We start from the raw sequence: 21,996 nt of genomic DNA, 5'->3' as shown, positions 1-21,996 counted from the left end.
TGCCAACTAGCAGCTGTTCGTAATTTTTTTGTAACATCAAGCAACATTTCCCGAAACTGTATTCTGACGCCCTGAAATCGCAGGCCTGAAATAGCTTTCCAAGCGCCTCTTTGCAGCTCGAGCTCACCATCCCCTCCCCTCGCCGTCTCGCGCAGGCGAGTTCACGCGCGAAGAACGTGCCGCTCGCCTGACGTCAGCGCGGGAGGGACTCTTTTTTCCCAGGGCGCCCCGCTCCGCGCTGCGTCATCAGGCGCCGGGCGCAAACGCGTTATTCCGTGCGTGGCCGGCTCCGGGTGCGGTCGTTCGCCATGGCCTCCTCCAGCGGGACTCATCCTTCCCCGGCCGCCTCAGGCGCCTCGCTCGCCCCGGCCGCGTCCTCCTCGGCTCCCCCCGCGGGGATCCTCATCGGGGACCGCCTGTACTCGGAGGTGTCGCTGACTATCGACCACTCGCTCATCCCCGAGGAGCGGCTCTCGCCGACGCCCTCCATGCAGGACGGGCTGGACCTCCAGAGCGAGACGGACCTGCGCATCCTGGGCTGCGAGCTCATCCAGGCCGCCGGCATCATGCTCCGCCTGCCGCAGGTCAGCGCCGGGGGAGGGGGGGGGGCTGCCTCCGACGGGGCCTACCGCGGAGCCCAAGGCCTCGGCCTCGGCTTTGTGGGCAGGGGAAGGAGAGTGAGGGCAGGGAGGCCGCCGCCGCCGCCACCTAAGGGCGCCTCTTCTCTTCTCCCGCCCGCGCTGACCCGAGACGGGGCTCCGTGAGGGGAAAGGAGGGCGCTGGACACAAGATGGCGGCGGATTGGCGACCTCGGCCTGCTTGACAGGCCCGGCGCCGATGCCGCTTCCGGAAAAGGGAGGGTGGGAGGCGTTAGCTGGCCTCCGCGCATGCGCGCTTCGCCTGTTACTAACATGGCTTATCTTCCTGTCTCTTCCCCGCCGGGGGATTGTCTTCGCAGGTGGCGATGGCGACCGGGCAGGTGTTGTTTCACCGCTTCTTTTATTCCAAGTCGTTCGTCAAGCACAGCTTCGAGGTGAGTTTTTTTGGTGGGTGTAGGCAGGCTTAATGTTTTCGTTGGTTGTGGTTTTTTGGGGAGGGAGCAAGAGGTACTGAAGGCCATTCAAACGTATGAAGTGAGTGTTTTCAGCTAGGATTGTTCATCTTGACTCCACTCTTTTGCCTCAGGCAAGGAGTCTCCACAGCAGTGTTTCTGGCTTGGGTGGATGTCTCTTTGGCGTATCTCCCATTAGGGTTAGCTCCTAGCCGTGTTTATAATGTGTTGTGTATGAACTCCTGGGGAAAGCAAGTTTCTCACGGCAATGAGCTTCTTTTTCAGATTGTTGCGATGGCCTGCATCAATCTTGCTTCCAAAATTGAAGAAGCGCCTCGTCGCATAAGAGATGTGATCAACGTTTCCCATCACTTGCGCCAGTTAAGAGCTAAAAGGTAAGATCAGCTCCACTTTTGGTATACACAATGTACCACTGTACACTGTCCCACTGTAATGTAGTCCAAAGGCTGTAGAGGTTCCGCTTGGGTAGGTTGGCTTGATCAGGTTGAAGGTGATAAACAGCTGACATAGGCTTGAATTTTGTTGATTTTGTGTGTTAGTGTGACTTAGTGGATTGAAGTATCTCTTAACTCTGGATCTTGATGAGCTGGATGAAGTCAGGTCTGAGCTAGTATTGTTTGATTTGTTTTGCTTTGCTTTTTTGTTTTGTAGTGGAAACTTGTAGTTATCTTTTATTACATGTTAACTACTGAAAATGTATATTGGGTCTTGTTGGACCACTGTCCATGTTTAGTGTAGTAGAGAGTGTATAATTGTCTCTCAAGCTCTTAGCAGAAGACTGAAGTTTACCCTATTTACGTTTATAGTAGTGGTTTTGTTGGGAAAGTTGACAGCTTGGTTTGGTTTACAGCATATACCTGTTTTAATGGTATCTTCACGATATAAACAAAGGAATCCTGGAAGCAATGTGCATCTAGAATTACAGGAACAACACTTGTCATTCAGCATGATTGTCTATACATCAGATGAGTCTCAATTTTGTGTGTGCTTTTGTGATTGTTGTAGAGCTGTCCCTATTTGTGGGTTTGTAAAGCTTTAAATATAAAGGAGTAAGGAAAGATTAAACATAGGAAAACTTGCAGACTATCTTGAATATTTTTTTCTGAAACTGTCTCTTGATTAATTAGTAAATACGTATAGGCTTGATATCAATGATATCCTCACTACTTAGGGACATTTTTAAGAGCTTATTTTTCTTTGCCAAATCTTGTGGGATACTGAGGCATCCTAAAAACAACATACAAATATGTGTCTTACCGCTTAAAAGCATATCTAGGCAAAACAAGTTATTTTTCAGAAAGGTAGATTTAGTTTATACACAGGTAACGTGCACATGTACTAATATACTTTCTTTTCAAGTCTTTTTTATTTTAAAAAGAATATTCAGCTTCATTTGAATGAAACAGTTGCACCTAAGACTTTCTCCCTCACTGTCTAGATTTCAAGTGAAGTTATAATTAATTAATAATATAAATATTTATTGTCCGGCCAGGATTTGAAAAGTAGCATGGCGGGTAGATGAAAAACATAATTCTTTAAAAAAGAAGTCTTCCCATAAAAAACCTGGCATGTCATGTTGGGTGCTGATGTCTTACTCAAGCAGATGTACTTTACTTGATTCATTTTTAGCTAACTTAAAAACAAATACTGTCTGAAAAGTCTGGAGCAAGTCAAGTATAAGAAATCTTACATTTTTGGCATGCAGGCTCATTTTTTAAAATGGGATGAAAGCATTATTCTGTGCGTGTTACAGTTTTACAAACAAATCAGTTGTACATGTTATTAACTTTAGCTCTTTTTTCCCTTGCAACCGACTATACAGCGACCAGCTACATTTACCAAAGCCTGGGTGATGTGGAGTGGTTCATAGAGATGAAGCTGTCGTCATGGCAACAGTGAGTGACGTATGGAAAATCCCCAAGGAGAAGCCAGTGCTCTGAGAATAGGTCACTGGAATCGGGGAACTGACAGGTTGGCCGTTGGTGAACCATTTGGAAGAACTCCTGTATCTTGTTTTAAGCTTTCATCTTTGCTGTCCAGGTTTTTGGAAATTAGCCAAATGTTAGAATTTTAACTAGCAAATTTAGGTATGCTGTGCTTAATAGTTTGTCTGTCACATTTCAATGCTTTATTTTGTGTATTTAATGAAATCTTCACCTTTAATGTAGTTCACTCAAGTACAATTGTAGTATTTGTTACTAAAATCTAGTACTCGCTGGAAAAAGACTCATTAGAAAAGTTTTTACTTTAGAATGCAAAAAGTGGTTGATGTTGTATAGCACTGACTGCCACAAACACGCACATTTTTGTTTAAGAACATAAATAGCATTTAGTAAACCAGAGTGCTTTTGCTGCTACCAAGGTTATTCACAATTAGTAAATTTTGTGCACATTCTATATGATGTACAGTTTTGTAACAACTGGGGGAAATAAATACTTTAAAAGTAAAAAGCATTGCAATCATAGGCAGGTGTGCACTAAAAAAATCAAATTTTTAAGCTCTCTGCACATGGGATTTTTTTACTGGGAGGAGCAACATCTCATTTGGCTTTGCTTGCCTGGAGTAATTCTCAGCATCTCCAGTTAAAAAGGGATCTTTGGTAGTAAGGCTGGGAAAGCTGCTACAAAAGTCAATTGTCAGCAGACAAGAATGGTTGGATTTTTGTCAACAGTACATACTGTTAATGTGAAGCATTTGGAATTAGCACAACATTTGTGCATGCATTGGAGCTGTCACATAATTTGTATCGAAGGCTATGCCAACAAACCAACAGCAGTGAAAACATAACAAATATAATTTTCTCTTTGCTTGTACATATTACTGCATTCCTAGTGGGTCAAGTCACTCTTCTTTAGTATTTCACAGGTTGGGGCTTAGATCCTTAACCTGACATCCTTTTAGGCAGAATTTGAAAGAGTGTCATCATAACTCATGCCATATCTGCAAATATACATGAATGTTGATGGGCTGCTCGATGTAACTTCTGGATACATTTATACAAGGAATGTTAAAAGTTAGTTACCTTGCAGACTTGCTGCTTGATCCCAATCGTGTGCATGGTTTAATTGGAAGCAAGTCTCACAAGTGAGGATGAAATTAATTGGGAGTAACCTCTGTTGAACTCTAAAGTCGGACTTTGATTTGATATGCATGTGTAACTGATAAGATGCCTACTGCCATCTTAGTAAGAAGTGCTTCCCCTTGTTGAGCCATTATTCCAGCGCTGAAGCAGTGGAGTGAAATATGTGGGAAAGTTTTTTCCTCAGGGTATTATGCTTCAGAGAATCATGTTCTTGTCCCTCTAAAATTGTAATAATTACACTTTTTAACACAACTCTAAATTTATGCAGCGCCATGGCTGTTTTCAGTGCCTAATATTTAAGCATAGCTGATGTAATTCTTGGTTTGATATGAAAGCACCCTTTTTGCGTTCTTACTGTTAATGCTACGGTGAACTCTACACACAACTGCATAAAATTTGCATATGCCAAGGAAAGGAAGCCTGTCACTCTGCCTGTCCTTTTGCCAGCTGAGGGCATTCTTAAAAGTAGTCTCCCAAGATGCTAGTAACCTGCATTTTCATAGTAGGTGCAGAGAGGGGGACTTCCACTTTTCCCTGCCCAGCGTAGAAATGTAGGATAGCTAGCCACTTGGCAGTCTGTGGGCTTACTTGATTGAACTGGACAGGTTGCATAGAGCCGAACAGGAGTTTGGTATGTAGTTAAAATGCAAAAATGTAATGACCACAACCCAGGACTCTAAGCCCAATAATTGACATGCTATCGCAATAAATATAAGATCTAAAAAATTTTGGTAGACAACTAATCCGGTATCTTGAGACAGTTTCTACAATCTTTTTTTGGCTCTATAAGGTGGCATCTATTCCCCCTCCCAACTACTTTTTCATAAAATATCGGTATTCAGGTTAACAAGTTGCCAAGTCTAATTAGATTTGCACCTAAATTAGAAGTAAATTAATTTGCGAAGTTAAAAAGGTATATTTCTCTCTCAGAAACAGTTTAGTAGGGCTGATATTGCAAATATGCGCTTTGAGACATTTAGTAACTTGCATTAAGTTGTGGATAAGGTAGCTGTGCAGGTCTGTAACAGCAAGATGACTGAGAGTTACATTTGGAACAGGGTGTGCATGATAATGAACATTCCTCTGAGAAGTATATAGTGCATCAACACTCTGCCTTACAAATATTTGAATTAACCTTGGGCAGTATACCAACAAGAAGTGGAAACAGGAAATACCTGTATGTTATGAAGCCTCTTTCACAAGTGCTAATATACAGATTTCTTAAGGTTTTCTATGTTGAGCACAAGGTAAATTTATATCAGTGCACAGAATCTTACAGGCTGTTTTGCCTAGGTTAGCACTACCAAATAATTTAGCGAAGCTAAGCTGTCTTCAGTGCAGTAATGTGCATTTGGTTTTTGGATCAGGATAATCTAGGAAATATATAGTGCAACCTCACTATCAAGTTTTCATGAATGAAGTGTCATTCTACCATAAACAGCTAAAGAATGCAGTTTGAATTGCTTTTATCCCTGTTTTAGTTAAATGCAGGGGCAGAATTCAGATGATGTGCTGTAGGCAGTTTATGATTCTTATACATAAAAGGATTTGAAACACCTCCTAAAAAAGCCCCATAATCTTCAGTCAGTTTGCTGAATGTCAAACATTGTAAAACGCAGTAAATAGTACTGATTGTGTATATAGTTCAATCCCTGTGCATGGTGCTTTAGACTATAAGAGGACACATCACTACCTGAAGATGTTTACAATCTCAACATAGAAAACAATGGAAATGAAGGTAGGGGAATACACACACACTACACACATGCAAGCTAAAATATTTTAATATTAAAATGGTATTCTGTGTGCATCTTTACATAGAAAGGCATTCTATTGCTTGTAGATAGTACATAACTAATGAGAAGAGACTTTGTTTTAAGGCTATCCATAACCAGTATAAATTATTTATACATAAAGATGCTTGTATTATGCTCCATAATAATGCCACAGTAAAATATTTTTAACTTGCTCCTTGCAAGATATTTTAAATTTAACTAATGGAGAACAGTATAATGTTGCCTCAACTGTATTAACAAACTAGGTTATGTGCTTTCTTAGTGATTTGTGACATAGATACAAGATAAAACAGATGATTAAAGGGATTTAGAGGTAGGGAATATGTTCATCATAATAATAATTTATTGCTTATACCCTACACATCTTGACTGGTTTTCCCTAGCCACCCTAGGGAAATATTTAAGAATATAAGAAACATAACGAAACATTAAAAACCTGCCGATACAGGGCTGCCTTCAGATGTCTTCTGAAAGTCGTGTACTTGTTTATCTGTGTGACATGATGGGAGGGCATTGGGACAGGGCAGGTGCCACTACTGAGAAGGCCCTCTGCCTGGTTCCTTGTAACTTCACTTCTTGTAGTGAGGAAACCACCAGAAGGCCCTCTGAACTGGACCTCAGTGTCTCGGCTGACCGGTGGGGGTGGAGACGTTCCTTTAGGTATACAGGGCCAAGTCCGTTTAGGGCTTTCTGATAACATAGTTCTCGTTACTATAGCATAGTATTCATTTTTTGTTTGTTAGTACATTTTTAAAAATAAGTCTACATACAATTTAGAAATCTAGATTATTCTGTGATCAAGATAAATGACTGAAGCATAACTTTGTTTTATTTCCCATGCGTAACACATTTATTTTTACAGATGTTGAAACTATAGTGGTAATTTGAATGATGAATTCACCACTATGCTCCTTTTCAGAGTGGAATCTTCCCAAAAGACATCACTAGGAATTACTTGGAATTTAGCCTTGTATATCATCTCTCTTATGTGAAGTGAAATGTTTTTGAATGTGAAATTCTGAATGTTAATAGGAAAACTTTTTAAAGTTAACATAGTTGTACTGAATTAGTTAACTTGGACAGCACAAGATTAAAGCTAAAACTTGTTTGCAGGAGTTTAGAATCTGGTTTCTGTTGCCATTAGTTGGTTGGAAGGGAAAACAGAAAAGCCGTTGTCTTCGATATAGAAAACCGTTTTGACTCTATTTCTTACAAACTGTAGGACTCCAAGCCCATTGATACTTGATCAGAACTACATAAACACCAAAAATCAAGTAATCAAAGCAGAAAGGAGGGTGCTGAAGGAATTGGGATTTTGTGTTCATGTCAAGCATCCACATAAGGTGAGTCCACGAAAGTTTCTTCAATATTGAACTGCGAAAATGTCTTGATGGTGACAGGAAAGGTAAACAATTCCTAGACATGACAACCTGTATAACTCAAGAACACATGCCTGTTTCTAGGAAGAGGGTAAAACTCCTAATTGTAAGCTAAGGTTAGGGGGAGTGGAATTTTGAATTTTCATCAGAAATGGGGGTTGATAGATTATGAGATCTAAGACTTAAGTTTGCCTTGCTTTATGTTCAAGATGGATGTGGATACAGATGTTCCTTAACATTTAAATGGTGTTTTAATTACCTTTTTGTTTTTCTTCTTCTCTCAGATCATTGTTATGTACTTACAAGTCTTAGAATGTGAACGTAATCAAACACTCGTCCAAACAGCCTGGTAAGTTTTCCTCTTCTCTCTCTTAGCCAGGAAAATAGTAGCAGAAAAAAAACAAGCTTGGTGTCCAATATACCAAAGAATGAACTGTAAGTTTGTAAACGCTTTGTGAAATGTGTGTCGTTGCTTGTTTTCTGCCTACTATTTTCGTGGCTTTCATAGCACATTTTCTTGGAGAACTCAATTTAACTTTGTTCTTTTTTCTACTCTTTGATTAAAGGGTAGCCTCTGATGGTAAGTCATAGAACTCTGCCCTCTGCACCACAGCTCATGACCTGAGGATGGCCTGATTGGCTGCCTCTCTCTCCAGCCAGTGCAGTGCAAGCTCTCAGCCAAGATTTACTGAAGTGGTCCATATCCATCTGGCAGCATCTTCTAGTTCTGTCCGGGTGTCAAAAGGATTTGTATATCTGATTCTAGAAGTATCTGTTCAACATACATATGAAATGTGTATTTGTTTTTCTAGTTATGACATGACCTGTCAGCATAAATGGTAAAGTCTAGCTGTAGCACAGATTCCTAATTAACTGCTTTTCCAGTTTTGTCTCAATTTGGATTCTAGTGGTTGGGGGTTTTTTGGCGGTGGGTTGTGCATGCAGAGGGACTAGCACATGCCTAACTATTTACTGTTTTGTGTATTGAGCATATTTTTCGCAACCAGCAAACATCCACAGTAGATTAGTTGGCATGTTTGGAGGTCTCGCCCTTATGTTCAGAAGCAAAAGTTTATTACTAAATTCTGAAATAACAATTTTGAGTACCAACATTTTCAGTGATTAAGAATGTTTTTAATTTGTTAGAACTTGACTTCACAGAGTTTTTATAGTTTATATTTGTATCTCATCTGTATAGATGTCATTCACTTTGTAAAGTCTTTGCAGCCTCTCTGCACATGGGCCGTTAAAAGTCCATGGAAACAGCTGATAAAAATGATTTAGCAAGTTCCAGTCACATCCCACTGTTTTTAGTAGAAGTGTTAAGCACGTACTTAAATCATTCCCATGACATAATTGGAATGCACAAGTGCTTAACCGTTTACAAAAATAAAATGATGCTAAATTGGTATATAAATTTTATGAAATGAAGTACATATCCTGTAGATCTTGTTTTTACATTGTATCATAGAAGATGCATTTAGCTATTGTTGCTGTTAGCACTAAATAAAACATACTGATTTGTTTGACAAAAGAATGAATTAACAATTTAAATATGTAGTTAGACTTTTTTAAAGTGGTCATGTGAACAGATGATTTTAGAGTTAAATCTTAGTTGATGGACACTTCATAGAATAATCATGAGGTACATAATAGTATGTAAAGCCATAGTGACGACTTGCATAGTGACGACTTGTGGTGATAAAGATTGAACTCAAAATAAAACTCAGCTTGTACTTTCCTGAGTTCTAGAGAGATGACAAGAGCCTGTACGTTGGAATGATCCTGGGGCATTTGAGGCATTTTGTCTTTAAGACTTATTTTGACGTTTTGGAATCTAAATTAATAGTATGAAGGTGAAGAAAAAATAATAAAGTAGATTGAGTCTCCAACTTCATGTTTTTGATTTCATAATAGGCCTTAGAACTTGGAACAAATTCACATTCATATTTTTCAGGAATTACATGAACGACAGCCTCAGAACCAATGTATTTGTTCGATTTCAACCAGAGACAATAGCATGTGCTTGTATCTACCTTGCAGCTAGAGCTCTACAGGTAAGAATTTGTCTTTTGTTTTCACTCATACCTTTATCTCAACAATCTCAAATAAAATTGTCTAGTTTCAGATTCTGACCCGCTTTTGTAATAATTTCTCCTCCAGATTCCTTTGCCTAACCGTCCCCATTGGTTTTTGCTTTTTGGAACTACTGAAGAAGAAATTCAAGAGATATGTTTAACAACACTTAAGTTGTATACGAGAAAGAAGGTAACTGTCTGTACTTGCAGGTGGGGTGAAATGTACTACATACATGCTAAAAGATGTGCTCTTTTAGGGAGTTGGGGGGGGGAGTGTTGCAATTTCTTACACAGAAATATTTTAAAATTTATATCTAGAAGCCTTCACCCCACATCAAGTGTGTAGGAGTGTGTGCTATACTTTTGAGAGGCTCTGTTTTGCTTCCAAACTCAGCCATTAGAGGAGGGTCTGAACAGCCTGGAACAGAAGCTATGTATTCCTGGGAGCAAATTCAAGCAACCCTGATGCAATTGCTAAGTTGTATAAATTCCAGGATTCTGTGCTGCATGGAAGCTGCTATCATGCTGTGATAAAGTAATTTAATTTTAAGCTCCATTTTGGCAACGACAAGGTTTAGTATTTTAATTGCTTTTTAAAACTTGTATTTTATTTTGTGTGCCTCTTTGGCCACAATCAAAAGGAAGGGTGGAATAAAAAATTAAATAAGATACTTTGCTAAAAATCAAAGAGATACATGTGTGTGTTTATATGCCCGCTCTGGTTCTCCTTGCAGCCTAACTATGAATTACTTGATAAGGAAGTTGAAAAGAGAAAAATGGCACTTCAAGAAGCTAAACTAAAAGCAAAAGGATTAAACCCGGATGGAACGCCAGCCCTTTCCACGTTGGGAGGCTTTTCCCCTGCTTCCAAGCCCTGTAAGTTTTTTGTAACAATGTCCACTTGATTCTGCGTCTACTTACTTAATTCTTAAAAGAAAAATCGGAGCAGAATTAGGAGTCCCTGAATGTCTGACTGAGCAAATATTACAGCCTTTATATACAGGCATCTCCCCACTTACATGGGGTTAGGTTTCCAGGTACTGCGTGGATATGGGAAATATAGTGGGGAAACCCCCTATAAACCTTTGAAAACCCCTTTAAAAAGCCAGCAGTACTTGCCAAACTGGCATGAATGGTGACTGTCTTCCTCATTACCAGAGGACTCCACTAAACTCCACCACAGCTGCTCCCACCAAACCTCCTTTTTCAAATTCTCAGCACTCCACAGGCCTCAAGAGTCTGTGCAAAAACTGTCATGGGATTGCTAGCTGTTTTTCTGCTATTTTTGTGCCATTCTTAAGAGTTTAACTTGATTTATTGAATTATTTACTGGCACCACACATATATACAGTCATGCACATGTGGTAAGATACCTGTGCTAATCATTTTAAAGATGAAAATGAATTAAAACTACGTTAGAAAGAAAATTGGGGGGATGTGACATCTTATAGGAGTAAGAAATTAAATGTAAATCTGTCGTGTGATCAGAACCTTGTTTGATGCCATTTGTAGAAACTTGCATTAGCAAATTCACTATAAAGTATAATATCAAGAGTTCTGTTTCTTCAACATTCTTACCATAAGTTATTTCAATTAATAGGCTCTCCAAGGGAAATGAAAGCGGAAGAGAAATCTCCGTTGTGCATCAATGCAAAAATAATCAAAAAAGAACCAGAAGACAGACAAGTGGTTTCCAAGAGCCCTTACAATGGGTAGGTAGCAGTCTGTAAAATATGATTTATTCACTTCATTCTAAGTTGTATGTCGTTATATGCATTTGTAAATTGATATGATGCTTACTGTTTTAATCCAGTATGAGAAAAGAGAGCAAAAGAAGTAGAAGCAGCAGAAGTGCTAGCAGATCAAAGTCAAGAACAAAGTCACGGTCCAGATCCCATTCCCCAAGGAGACAGTGAGTATTTAAATAATGGTTAAATATAACTTTCCTTCTCCTATATTTTTCTGAAGGGAAGCTTAGTAACATGAAAATAAAGAGCAGTTAAAGGCTTCTAATGTGAAAATATCACACCTTCTGCTTTGAGACAACATACAAAGTTACTAAAGCTGTTTGAGTAACTTTTATGATTAAACATCAAAAGTTGGCAACTTATAAGCTCTTGGAACACTGAAATGAAATAATAAATATCACCACAGTGTTTCAGCTTAAATATGCATTAAAAGCAAGATTATCTTTTGTGGATTTGGTACATGCGACCTAGCCACTGCTGTGCCAGTAAACTAAATTTTGTCACCCTACTTAACTGAAGAAATACTGCATGAAATAACATTTATGGGAGTTTATGTAGCCCTGGGATTCTCCCAAGTGGACAGATTCAATAACACATTCTTGCACCTAAGAAATCCCGTCTGTTAAAATTTGAAAGCAATTTTTATATATTGTAGACAGATACAGATATGAGTGAGAGAGAATCTCAGGTGTCTGATACGGTTTTCTTTAGTAATGAGGTGGAATTTGTGTATTGGGACAAGTTTAATTTTTATTTTGCAAATAGTACAATTAAGAAACAGTAACAAGATACAGCCCCTCCAAAAACTGAGCACAAGTAGTAGGAGGTGATCTCTCAAGAGAGTTATTCATGAAAATTAGGAACAAAAGACCATATCGTGTCAAATTGATTAGATGTAGATGCTGTTTCACATTGCGTAAGCAATAGACAATTTGTATGCTGTGCAAGTATAAATACTGTGCTGTTTTGCATTTTAAGTTACAACAATAGACGGAGTCTCTCTGGAACCTACAGCTCAAGATCCAGAAGCAGATCACGTAGTCACAGCGGCAGTCCTCGGAGGCATCATAATCATGGATCACCACATTTAAAACCCAAGCACAGCAGAGAAGAGTTGAAAGGTGCAAATAGACACGGTCACAAAAGGAAAAAGTCTCGCTCCCGTTCTCAGAGCAAATCCAGGGACCACACAGATGTTACCAAGAAACACAGGCACGAGCGAGGACACCACAGGGACAGGCGAGAGAGATCTCGCTCGTTTGAAAGGTCGCATAAAGGAAAGCACCACAGTGGCAGTCGCTCAGGACACAGCAGACACAGGCGCTGACGGGGCAGACTGAACTGTCCTTTAGTTACACTTGCATATTATACCATGTGCGGGACTGTTTGAAACTTGAAAAGAAGTCAAATTAGGATTTGATTTGAAGCCCAACACCTTCAATAAGTAGGACTTTTTTTAAAAAAAGGTGTTGAATTTTTGCACATAAAATACCTTAGCAGTATCAAACTGATTTAAAACAATGATCAGGTTAAATTGTATGTGTTAGAGTTGTATCAATATAAAAACTGGAGAATTTGTTTCTGTACAAATGTACCTTATTTTTATACACGCATACTGCAGACATTTCTATTTAAGTATAGTTATTTGTTTAAAATAATGGTGAATACTTTCTTACACTGGTTTTAGTCTGCATGTGTGAAAACCTTTTTACAAGAAATAAAATATACCAACTGTTCTTTTTTTTTTAACTACTCTGTTGAATACCTCATTAAATCATCAATATGTGGAATTTTTCATACCAAATTGCTTTAACTCTTTAATGCTTGGTAACACAGACACAAATCTGCTTCACTGGAGCTTGTTTTGAGTTAAATGGTATAGGAGCTTGGTGTTTTACAAGTAGCATGGCTTGATTATTTTTCAGAGTATAATTCAAGGAGTGAGTTGGATGGAACTAGTCACTAGACTTTCGTGCATGTAAATGGCCAGTAATTATTTCCCTTCCTCCTCATCCCTACTTAAACTTCATATTAGTGTTTTGCAAGCTTGCTGCTCAATTGCAGTAATAAAAAGGACTACAGCCAGTCATCATTGCAGCTTAAATACAAACTGAAAAAGCTGTTGTGCTAGTAATAGGAAGTGCAATAATATTACAAGATTTTTAATTCTTGGTTTTTCATGACTAGGAGAAGAGGGTGGCCATAATATGTTATCTGTCCTGGAACAAATACTGTGGATCTATTGTAGCTGCCCTGAGCTTTAACTTTCAGAGCGCCTTTCGGTAGCAGGAAGAGGACCCCCTGTATCTTATTCCTCATGTCTTATGTCCTTTTCTGCCACAAAAAAATGTTCCTAATGGTGACCTGTAAACATGCTACCCTTCCCAGCTTGTACAGGAATTTATATGTAGAATTTGACATAGTTTTGAGGGGATGTGGCTTATGTGTAGAGACAATAAGGATAACACTGTCCAACTGGAATAGAGATGGCACACTAACAAATTATTTTGACTACGCCAGCTCGTTCTGATTTTGTTCTTGGCAGACCACTGCATTTCCTTTAAAGCCCCTATTTGGAATGCCACTTAGACTTTTAAATTCAACCTCAGCTGCTGGAGGACTTTATTTAATTTTGCATTTATCACTGCTCAAAAAAAGTCCTAGCATTTTATTGTTTAATGTTTGTGGCCCATGAATCCTGCTCTGAACCCTGTATCATAACTTTAAAGCCACGCAAAAAGAAAAATATAGGCCTGGATGGTAGGAGGCTAGGCTTTGAATTCTGTTGCCTTATTTACAATAATGCTCGAGGATTGCTTTCCATCCAAAAAGTAGTCTGCTTTAACCATGTGATTAGACCAGGCTTCCTCAAACTCGGCCCTCCAGATGTTTTTGGTTCAACTCCCATGATCCCAAGCTAGCGGGACCAGTGGTCTGGGATGATGGGAATTGTAGTCTCAAAACATCTGGAGGGCCAAGTTTGAGGAAGCCTGGATTAGACTGACCTTGGTGTAAATACTTCCAATGGGGTCCTCTTGAAATTGTCCAAAAAAGGTAATTTTGAGGTTTGGTCTATAAGACACACCAGATCGCAAGACACAGCTAGTTTTTGGAGGAGGGAAACAAGAAGAAAAAAATTCTGAATCTCAGAAGCCAGAACAGCAAGAGGGATCGCTGCACAGAGAAAGCAATTCCTCTTGCTGTTCTGGCTTCTGTGATAGATGTGCAGTCTGCATTCGCTCCATAAGACACACACACATTTCCCCTTACTTTTTAGGAGGGAAAAAGTGAGTCTTATACAGCAAAAAATACGGTACATACAAGCATTCTAAACTGCTGCAATTGTACAAAATGAGTGCATTGGCTGCAATTCATGGCCCATCTGAAGTACTAGGGATGGCTAAATGAAGGATATTGATGGTTATCACTGAGGAAGGTCAGAAATAGCATAGAGATGGCAATGTCCTGTCCTGAGTAACCTTGGAATCATGAGTGATCTGAGAAGCTGACTGCCTGGTGTGAGTTTATCATGCACACACACACCCTTTTTAGACTGAAATCAGTAGCCCCAGGTACATTCATTGATTATGGTCACATCCATGCCATACATTTAAAGCACATATCCTGGCAACTACTGTTTAAGGGTACTGGGACTTGCAGCTTTATGAGACAAATTCCCAGGATTATTTGATGTCAGCCACACACACTTTAAGTATACAGTGTGGATGTTACCTATAAGATGGCATGTGCTGCTTTCACATTTGGGAGCAGGTTATGGTTAAGTTTGAGCCTCAGCCCAGAACATCTGCAGGAAACTAGGTGACACACTACTGCTAGGGTTGGAAAGAGGGCTAGACAGATGTCCTGGCAACTTCCTAGCTGCCACCACCCTGCGTTCTCTGCCACTGCTGGTTGTATTATCTTGCTGAAAGCGATGTATGACTCCCATTGATTATCGGAGTTGGATTGCACCCTTTGTCCCATGAACCTTGACCTCCTGTGGTATCATCTTTGAAGATAGATTTAATATAGCCTGCTATTTGGACACTGAATTCTTTATAACAACTGACCTCAACTGGAAAAAGACCAAGTTCTCATATGATCATGGCTTTCGCAAGCCCAGCAGAGCTGTATAGCTCAAGTCGCAAATTCCTTTTGACCTCAGAAACATAGCAAAGCCTTGCTTGATGAGCTCCGAGAGCTAAAAGCACATTTTGTATTCAGAGTTTTAATTGCAGGGAGGACTGCAAGGTGCTATCCCAAGTATTAATTTACTTGACCCCAGCCTGCGTCTCTGATAGCAACTTCGATGACTGGCTAGTCAAAGCACAGCTCTTGGTACACCTATTTGCCACTAGATGACAGTGTTTATTAATAGGAATCAGGATTTCTGATGATAGTCCACAATAATGTTTTAAAAATGATTTTTACATCGAGAACTGCATATGCTAGAGCAGGGGTCAGCAACCTAAGGCCCATGGGTCAGAAGCGGCCCACAGAGGTTGTTTGACCGGCCCACGAGCCACCCCTGAACCGAGCGACCCGCTCGTGTGCTGCACTAAACCAGCGCAGCACAGGTGCTCGCTTCCGTGGTGCCTGAAATTGCATCTGCACAGGCGCCGGAAATTGCAGGCACATGTGGAGATCCACAAAGGGATCTCCATGGGACCGATCCGGCCCAGGCAAGATATACCTTGCTGACCCTTGTGCTAGAGCTATCAAAAAGTAGGAGCATACAGATGGTGGCAATTTTATCGAGGAGGCTTGGGCGTCCTACAGATTGCTGTTTTCCTGCCTTGCTTGAAGATCCTCAGCTGAAAGGCCAATACTACCTGGAAGCACAATCTTGCACAGCAGGTGAGCAGAGGAACTGGCGTGTAGCCTCTCTGCTTCTCACAGCTGTCCAAATCTTCACTGGCTGAGGAGCAGCTGCTGAGGAAATAGTATGCCTACTCCAAGACTGATGCTGTTTCCTTCCCTTGTCCAAGGCTGACCCAAAGCCTTCACTATTCACATCATTCACTATTGGCATGCGTCCCCCCCCCCCACACACCTCCTTTACTGCTGTAGGAACACCAGCAGTGGAGGAGAGACACCCATGGAAGATTATGCTGCTACAACCAGAAGTATCTCTGTGGGGTGAGGGAGGTCTTCAATATGTCATCCTCCCAGGACAACTTCCCATCCTTAAAAGCACTCTTGTGTTACTGTTGATTTCATTGAGATTTTGGCATGTGCATACTTTTGGCCCATTGAAACCAGTAGTGCTTTAAAGTGTGTCTTTGATTTGTCTGCTCTCAAAGAGAAGTCTCTCTTACAATATGTTGTTGTTGTTTAGTTGTTTAGTCGTGTCCGACTCTTTGTGACTCCATGGACCAGAGCACGCCAGGCACTCCTGTCTTCCACTGCCTCCCGCAGTTTGGTCAAACTCATGTTTGTATCTTCGAGAACACTGTCCAACCATCTTGTCCTCTGACGTCCCCTTCTCCTTGTGCTCTCCATCTTTCCCAACATCAGGGTCTTTTCCAGGGAGTCTTCTCTTCTCATGAGGTGGCCAAAGTATTGGAGCCTCAGCTTCAGGATCTGTCCTTCCAGTGAGGACTCAGGGCTGATTTCCTTCAGAATGGATAGGTTTGATCTTCTTGCAGTCCATGGGACTCTCAAGAGTCTCCTCCAGCACCATAATTCAAACGCATCAATTCTTTGGCAGTCAGCCTTCTTTATGGTCCAGCTCTCATTTCCATACATCACTACTGGGAAAACCATAGTTTTAGCTCTTACAATATACTGTATATCAATTGCTCTTACGTGCCACTTGTAACACTCCATTAGCCAGTGTGCTTTCCAAAAGCCTCTGGGTAGCTATTGTGACGAGCCAAGTGCTGTTTTGATCCATCAAGTGATTATATTTTTATAATGGCAGATGGTTTGCTAATGTGTCTGAAATGTAGGGTCCAACCTCAGGGTTCTTACCTCTCCCAGAGAGGGAGAAAGGTCTTAGGAGTATGATCATACAGAAATACAGGATCAGAAGCATCTTACAGGTCACACTGAGCTCTGGGTTAGCGTTGCATCCCAAGTGGGCCATTGTGTGCCCCAGATGGATGGAACACCTTCATTTATTTTGGGAATTCTTTCTATAGAAGGGAAAGCAAAACAGCAGTCTCTATACTCTGGGGGTCCATCTCGAGAATCCCCATTCCAAGACTTGTCGATTTGCTGAACACCTGTCTCTGAACCAGACACCTGAGTGATGGTGAATGGGGATTTTTTTTTCTAAGGTTGCCCCCCCCCCTTTAAAGGAGAGATTATTTTGCCTTTTTTCCCTTCATAATGATTTAGTTAAATTTATGCAACCATAATTTATCAGTATATTTTTTAAAAAAACCATTTAATTTCAATTCATATTTTGTATGAACTGAACTAGTATTTTAAACTTTCTCTTTTTAAAAAAATGCTTTGGACAGCCTGCTGTCTTGACAGTGAAATAAGGGCAACCTTTTTTTTTTAATTTTTATTGGTTTACAAATACAAAAAAAGAAAACAAAGTTGTACATTCAAACTTCTTAATTACCTCTTAATTCCATTTTTTTTACTTCCCTCAATTTGTCTGAACTTCCTTCATTTTATAACTTTTAACACAATCCTACTTATTGTTATTTATTCTGGTAGCTTCAATTTCATTGTTTATACTTATTATTAGATTTTCACATCACAGAGCTTCCTTAAAACTTACAAAGGTAATCTGGTTATCACTTAGTTTTTGCAAATATTGAATAAACTTCTCCCAATCTTCTGTAAATCTTTTGATCTCATCGATTCCGAATCCTTCCTGTCATTCTGTCCAATTCCGCATAGTCCATCATTTTGGCTCTCCAATCTTATATCGTAGGCAGCTCCTCTTGTTTCCATTTCTGGGCTATTAATATTCTTGCTGCAGTCACTGCGTATAAAAATAACTTCTCTTTCTTGTTTATCTCATTCCCTGTAATACCTAGTAAAAACACTTCTGGTTTCTTAGTAAATGTATATTTCAACATTTTCTTCAATTCATTATAATTCATTTCCCAGAAGCATTTTACCTTCTTACACTCCCACCACATATGAAAGAAAGTGCCTTCCTTTTCTTTACATTTCCAACATTTGTTACTTATCTTATACATTTTTGCTAACTTTACGGGGGTTATATACCATCGATACATCATCTTCATAACATTTTCTTTTATAGCAGTACATGCAGTGAATCTTAAACCATCTTTCCAAAGTCTTTCCCATTCCTCCATTTGTATATTATGTCCTATATCTTTGGCCCAATCAATCATCACAGATTTTACCTCCTCATCCTTTGTATACCATTCCAGCAATATCTTATACATTTTTGCTAAGATCTTACAGTCATTATTTAATATGTCAGTCTGAAATTTGGATTCTTTATCAGCAAAGCCCCTTTCATTTAAATCTTTTCTGAAAAAATGCAGCCAGTCATTCACATGATTCTTGACTTCTTCAAATGGTCTCATTTTCCATTTTCCTTCACTTTTACATATTAATTTCTCAATGTTACCCAACCCCCTGTCATATTGACTTTCTTCATGCTCGTCGCTTCCAGCGGTGATAACCAATAAGGTGTTTTTTGTTCCAACAGATTTTTGTATCTTTCCCATACTTCAATCAAGGACCTTCTTATAATATGATTTTCAAAACCTTTGTGGACCCGTTTCTTATCGTACCACAAGTACGCGTGCCACCCAAATCTATTATCAAAACCTTCTAAGTCTAACATATCCGTGTCTTGTAATTTTATCCATTCCTTTAACGAACAGAGGCAAGATGCTTCATAATATAATTTCAGGTCTGGCAGGGCGAAGCCTCCTCTTTCTTTTGCATCTGTTAAAATCTTAAATTTTAACCTTGGCTTCTTACCCTGCCAGATATACCTTGAAATTTCTCTTTGCCAGTTTCTAAAAATTGCTGCCCCCTTGATTACGGGAACTGTTTGGAATAGAAATAACATCTTCGGTAGCACATTCATTTTTATCATTGTAATTCTTCCCCAAAAGGAAAGTTTCATTCTTCCCCATACCTCAAGGTCCCTTTTAATCTTATTCCATGTTGGAACATAATTGTTCTGAAACAAGTCAATACTCCTGGGGGTTAACCAAACCCCTAAATATTTTACTTTCTTAACCACTTCTATCTCAGTTTGCTGCTGTAATCTATTAACTAACTCCTGATCAATATTTTTATTCAACATAAATCCTGCCAATTGTCCAAACTTATGAATTTCTTTCAATACTTCCGATACTGTATTCATAGGATCTTCCAAGGTTAATACCAAATCATCTGCGAAAGCTTTAACCTTATATTCTTTTCTGCCCACCTTTACCCCATTAATTTGCTCATTACTCCTGATTGCCCTTAAAAACACTTCTAAGACTGCGATGAACAACAATGGTGATAAAGGACATCCCTGTCTTGTGTCCTTGGTTATCTTTATATTTTCCGTCGTCACATTATTAACTATCAATTTAGCTCTTTGGTCCTTGTATATAGCCTTAATACCATTTAAAAACATTTGCCCTATTCCCATCATTTCAAAATTTTTTAACATAAATTCCCAAGAGATATTGTCAAAAGCCTTCTCAGCATCAACAAATATTAACATAGCCTGTTTGTCATTTTTAACATTCAGATATTCCATCACATTAATTATATTTCTAATGTTATCCTTTATTTGTCTGCCCGGCAGGAAACCCGTCTGGTCTTTATGTATTAACTCCTTCAAAACTTTCTTCAGTCTGTTTGCAAATAACTTATAATCATTGTTCAAAAGCGAGATCGGTCTGAAATTTTTAACTTGACTTAAATCAGAGTCTTGCTTGGGAATTAAAGTAATGTACGCTTCTTTCCATGTCTCTGGTATTTCTCTATTTGCTAGAATGTTATTCATAACTTCTTTCAAAGGTACAAGTAGGATGTCCCTTAATTCTTTGTAATATCTTACACTCAGTCCATCTGGTCCCGGCGTCTTTCCAGTTTTCATATCTTTTATTGCATTTCTAATCTCCTCAAATTCAATCTTCTCATTTAAATTACCGTATCTCTTTCATTTGTCGGAATTTTCTGCACCCCTTTCTCTTTTAAATATTCCTCTATTTTTTTTATATTGACCTTTTCTTTTTTCTTGTATAATTGTCAATAAAAGTCCACAAATTCTTTTCTTATACCTTTTGGATCATCAATCTCTTTATTTTCCACTATTATTCTATGTATAGTATTTTGCTCTTTCCTTTTTTTTATCTGCCAAGCAAGCAATTTTCCCGATTTGTTTGCAAATTCAAAATTCCTTTGTCTCATTCTTTTAATATTACATTCCACTTCTTTGTTAATTATCATTGCAAATTGTGCTTGTAACGCTTTGATGTTGAGTTTAATTTTTTTGTCACCTGGGCTAGTAACCAATTTTTTCTCATTCTCCATTATCTGCTTTAAAATTTCTTTTTTCCCTTTTTCTCTTAGTTTGTTCTTAATTGAATTCTGTTGAATAAAGAATCCTCTCATTACTGCTTTACTAGCGTCCCAAACTGTAGTTATTTTTGTTCCCTGATTCATATTATTTAAAAAATAATCCTTCAAGCAGTTTTGTGCTTCTTCTGCAACTTTTTGATCATCAAAAAGATTTTCATTTAGTCTCCACCGGAAGGATTTTTCTTCATATCCTTTCAATATACATTTTATTGGGTTATGATCCGATAAAACCATTGGTTGAATTTCGATCTTTAAAATTCTTGATGTAAGCTCATTCTTTATCCAAATCTGATCGATTCTTGACATTGATTGGTTTGCCTCTGACTGGTAAGTAAATTGTTTTTCTAAAGGGTGTTTCAATCTCCAAATGTCTATTAAGCTGCAATTCTCTACCCTTGGAAAAAAGAGACTTTGGTAATTTCCCTTCTTTAGGTTTACCCGCAAATCTTAGTCTGTCCATTTCCATCGACACAACTGCATTCATATCACCCATTATGATAATCTTTTGGTCCATATATTCAAATAATTTTTCTTCTAAATCTTTTAAAAAGTCCATTCTATTTTCATTTGGTGCATATACTCCGACAATTATTAATTTTTCTCCTTGCCATTTAACTTCCACAGCCACAATTCTACCCTCCTCGTCTTTAAAGATTTGTTGAGCTTCTAATTTGTTTTTAATGTATAATACAACTCTCTTTTTAGTTTTGTCTGATGAAATAAATTCATTTCCTAGCTTTTTATTTATTATTTTTTTTGATGTTTTCTCATTACATGTGTTTCTTGTTACATGTGTTACATTACATGTGTTTTACTGTATTTTTGGTTTCTATGGAAGCCGCCCAGAGTGGCTGGGGAGGCCCAGCCAGATGGGCGGGGTATAAATAATAAATTATTATTATTATTATTATTATTGTAAGCAAATAATGTCCAAGTTTTGTTTTTTTAAATAGTGTACAATTTTATTCCTCTTCTTTTTCTCGTTCAAACCTTTAACATTCCAAGACCATAATTTCAACGCCATATTGATTTCTTATTAATTTTAAAATATAAGTCTTTAAATTTTATTTCTCCTCCCTTTCTTCTCCCTCCTCTCCCTCTTCCTCTGATTCTTGTGAAGCTCCTCCTCCAGCTCCTGCTTCTGCCAGTGCTGCTCCTTCTTCTTCTCTTCCCAGCTCTTTATATCTTCTTAAAAATTTGTCCATTTCATCCAATCTTGTTATCCTGTGTTTCTTTCCTTTATATGCAAATGAGACTCCTTCTGGGAATTCCCATCTGAACTCAATTTTGTATTTCCTCAGAGCTTGCACCA

General features: G+C 38.9%; 1 protein-coding gene across 1 annotated transcript; it reads left to right on the top strand.

The window, feature by feature from the left end:
- Positions 1-273: 273 nt before the first annotated feature.
- On the top strand, positions 274-12,903 carry CCNL1 (cyclin L1). Its single transcript, XM_079975807.1, has 11 exons — positions 274-584; positions 959-1,033; positions 1,337-1,446; positions 7,174-7,294; positions 7,615-7,679; positions 9,288-9,387; positions 9,494-9,598; positions 10,143-10,284; positions 11,009-11,120; positions 11,222-11,320; positions 12,135-12,903. Exons 1-11 carry the CDS (start codon positions 309-311, stop codon positions 12,481-12,483), a joined length of 1,554 nt encoding a protein of 517 aa, XP_079831933.1. The 5' UTR covers positions 274-308; the 3' UTR covers positions 12,484-12,903.
- Positions 12,904-21,996: the final 9,093 nt, after the last annotated feature.

The sequence above is a fragment of the Podarcis cretensis genome, assembly GCF_951804945.1.
Source record: "Podarcis cretensis genome assembly, chromosome: 5".
Classification (NCBI taxonomy): Eukaryota; Metazoa; Chordata; class Lepidosauria; order Squamata; family Lacertidae; genus Podarcis; species Podarcis cretensis.
This window is presented reverse-complemented; position numbering and strand designations above follow the sequence as displayed.

Coding starts and splice junctions, on each gene's coding strand:
- CCNL1 (XM_079975807.1), top strand. CDS start 309: ATGGCCTCCTCCAGCGGGACTCATCCTTCCCCGGCCGCCTCAGGCGCC. Junction 9,388..9,493: donor TTGCAGCTAGAGCTCTACAG/GTAAGAATTTGT, acceptor TTTCTCCTCCAG/ATTCCTTTGCCTAACCGTCC. Junction 10,285..11,008: donor TTCCCCTGCTTCCAAGCCCT/GTAAGTTTTTTG, acceptor TTCAATTAATAG/GCTCTCCAAGGGAAATGAAA.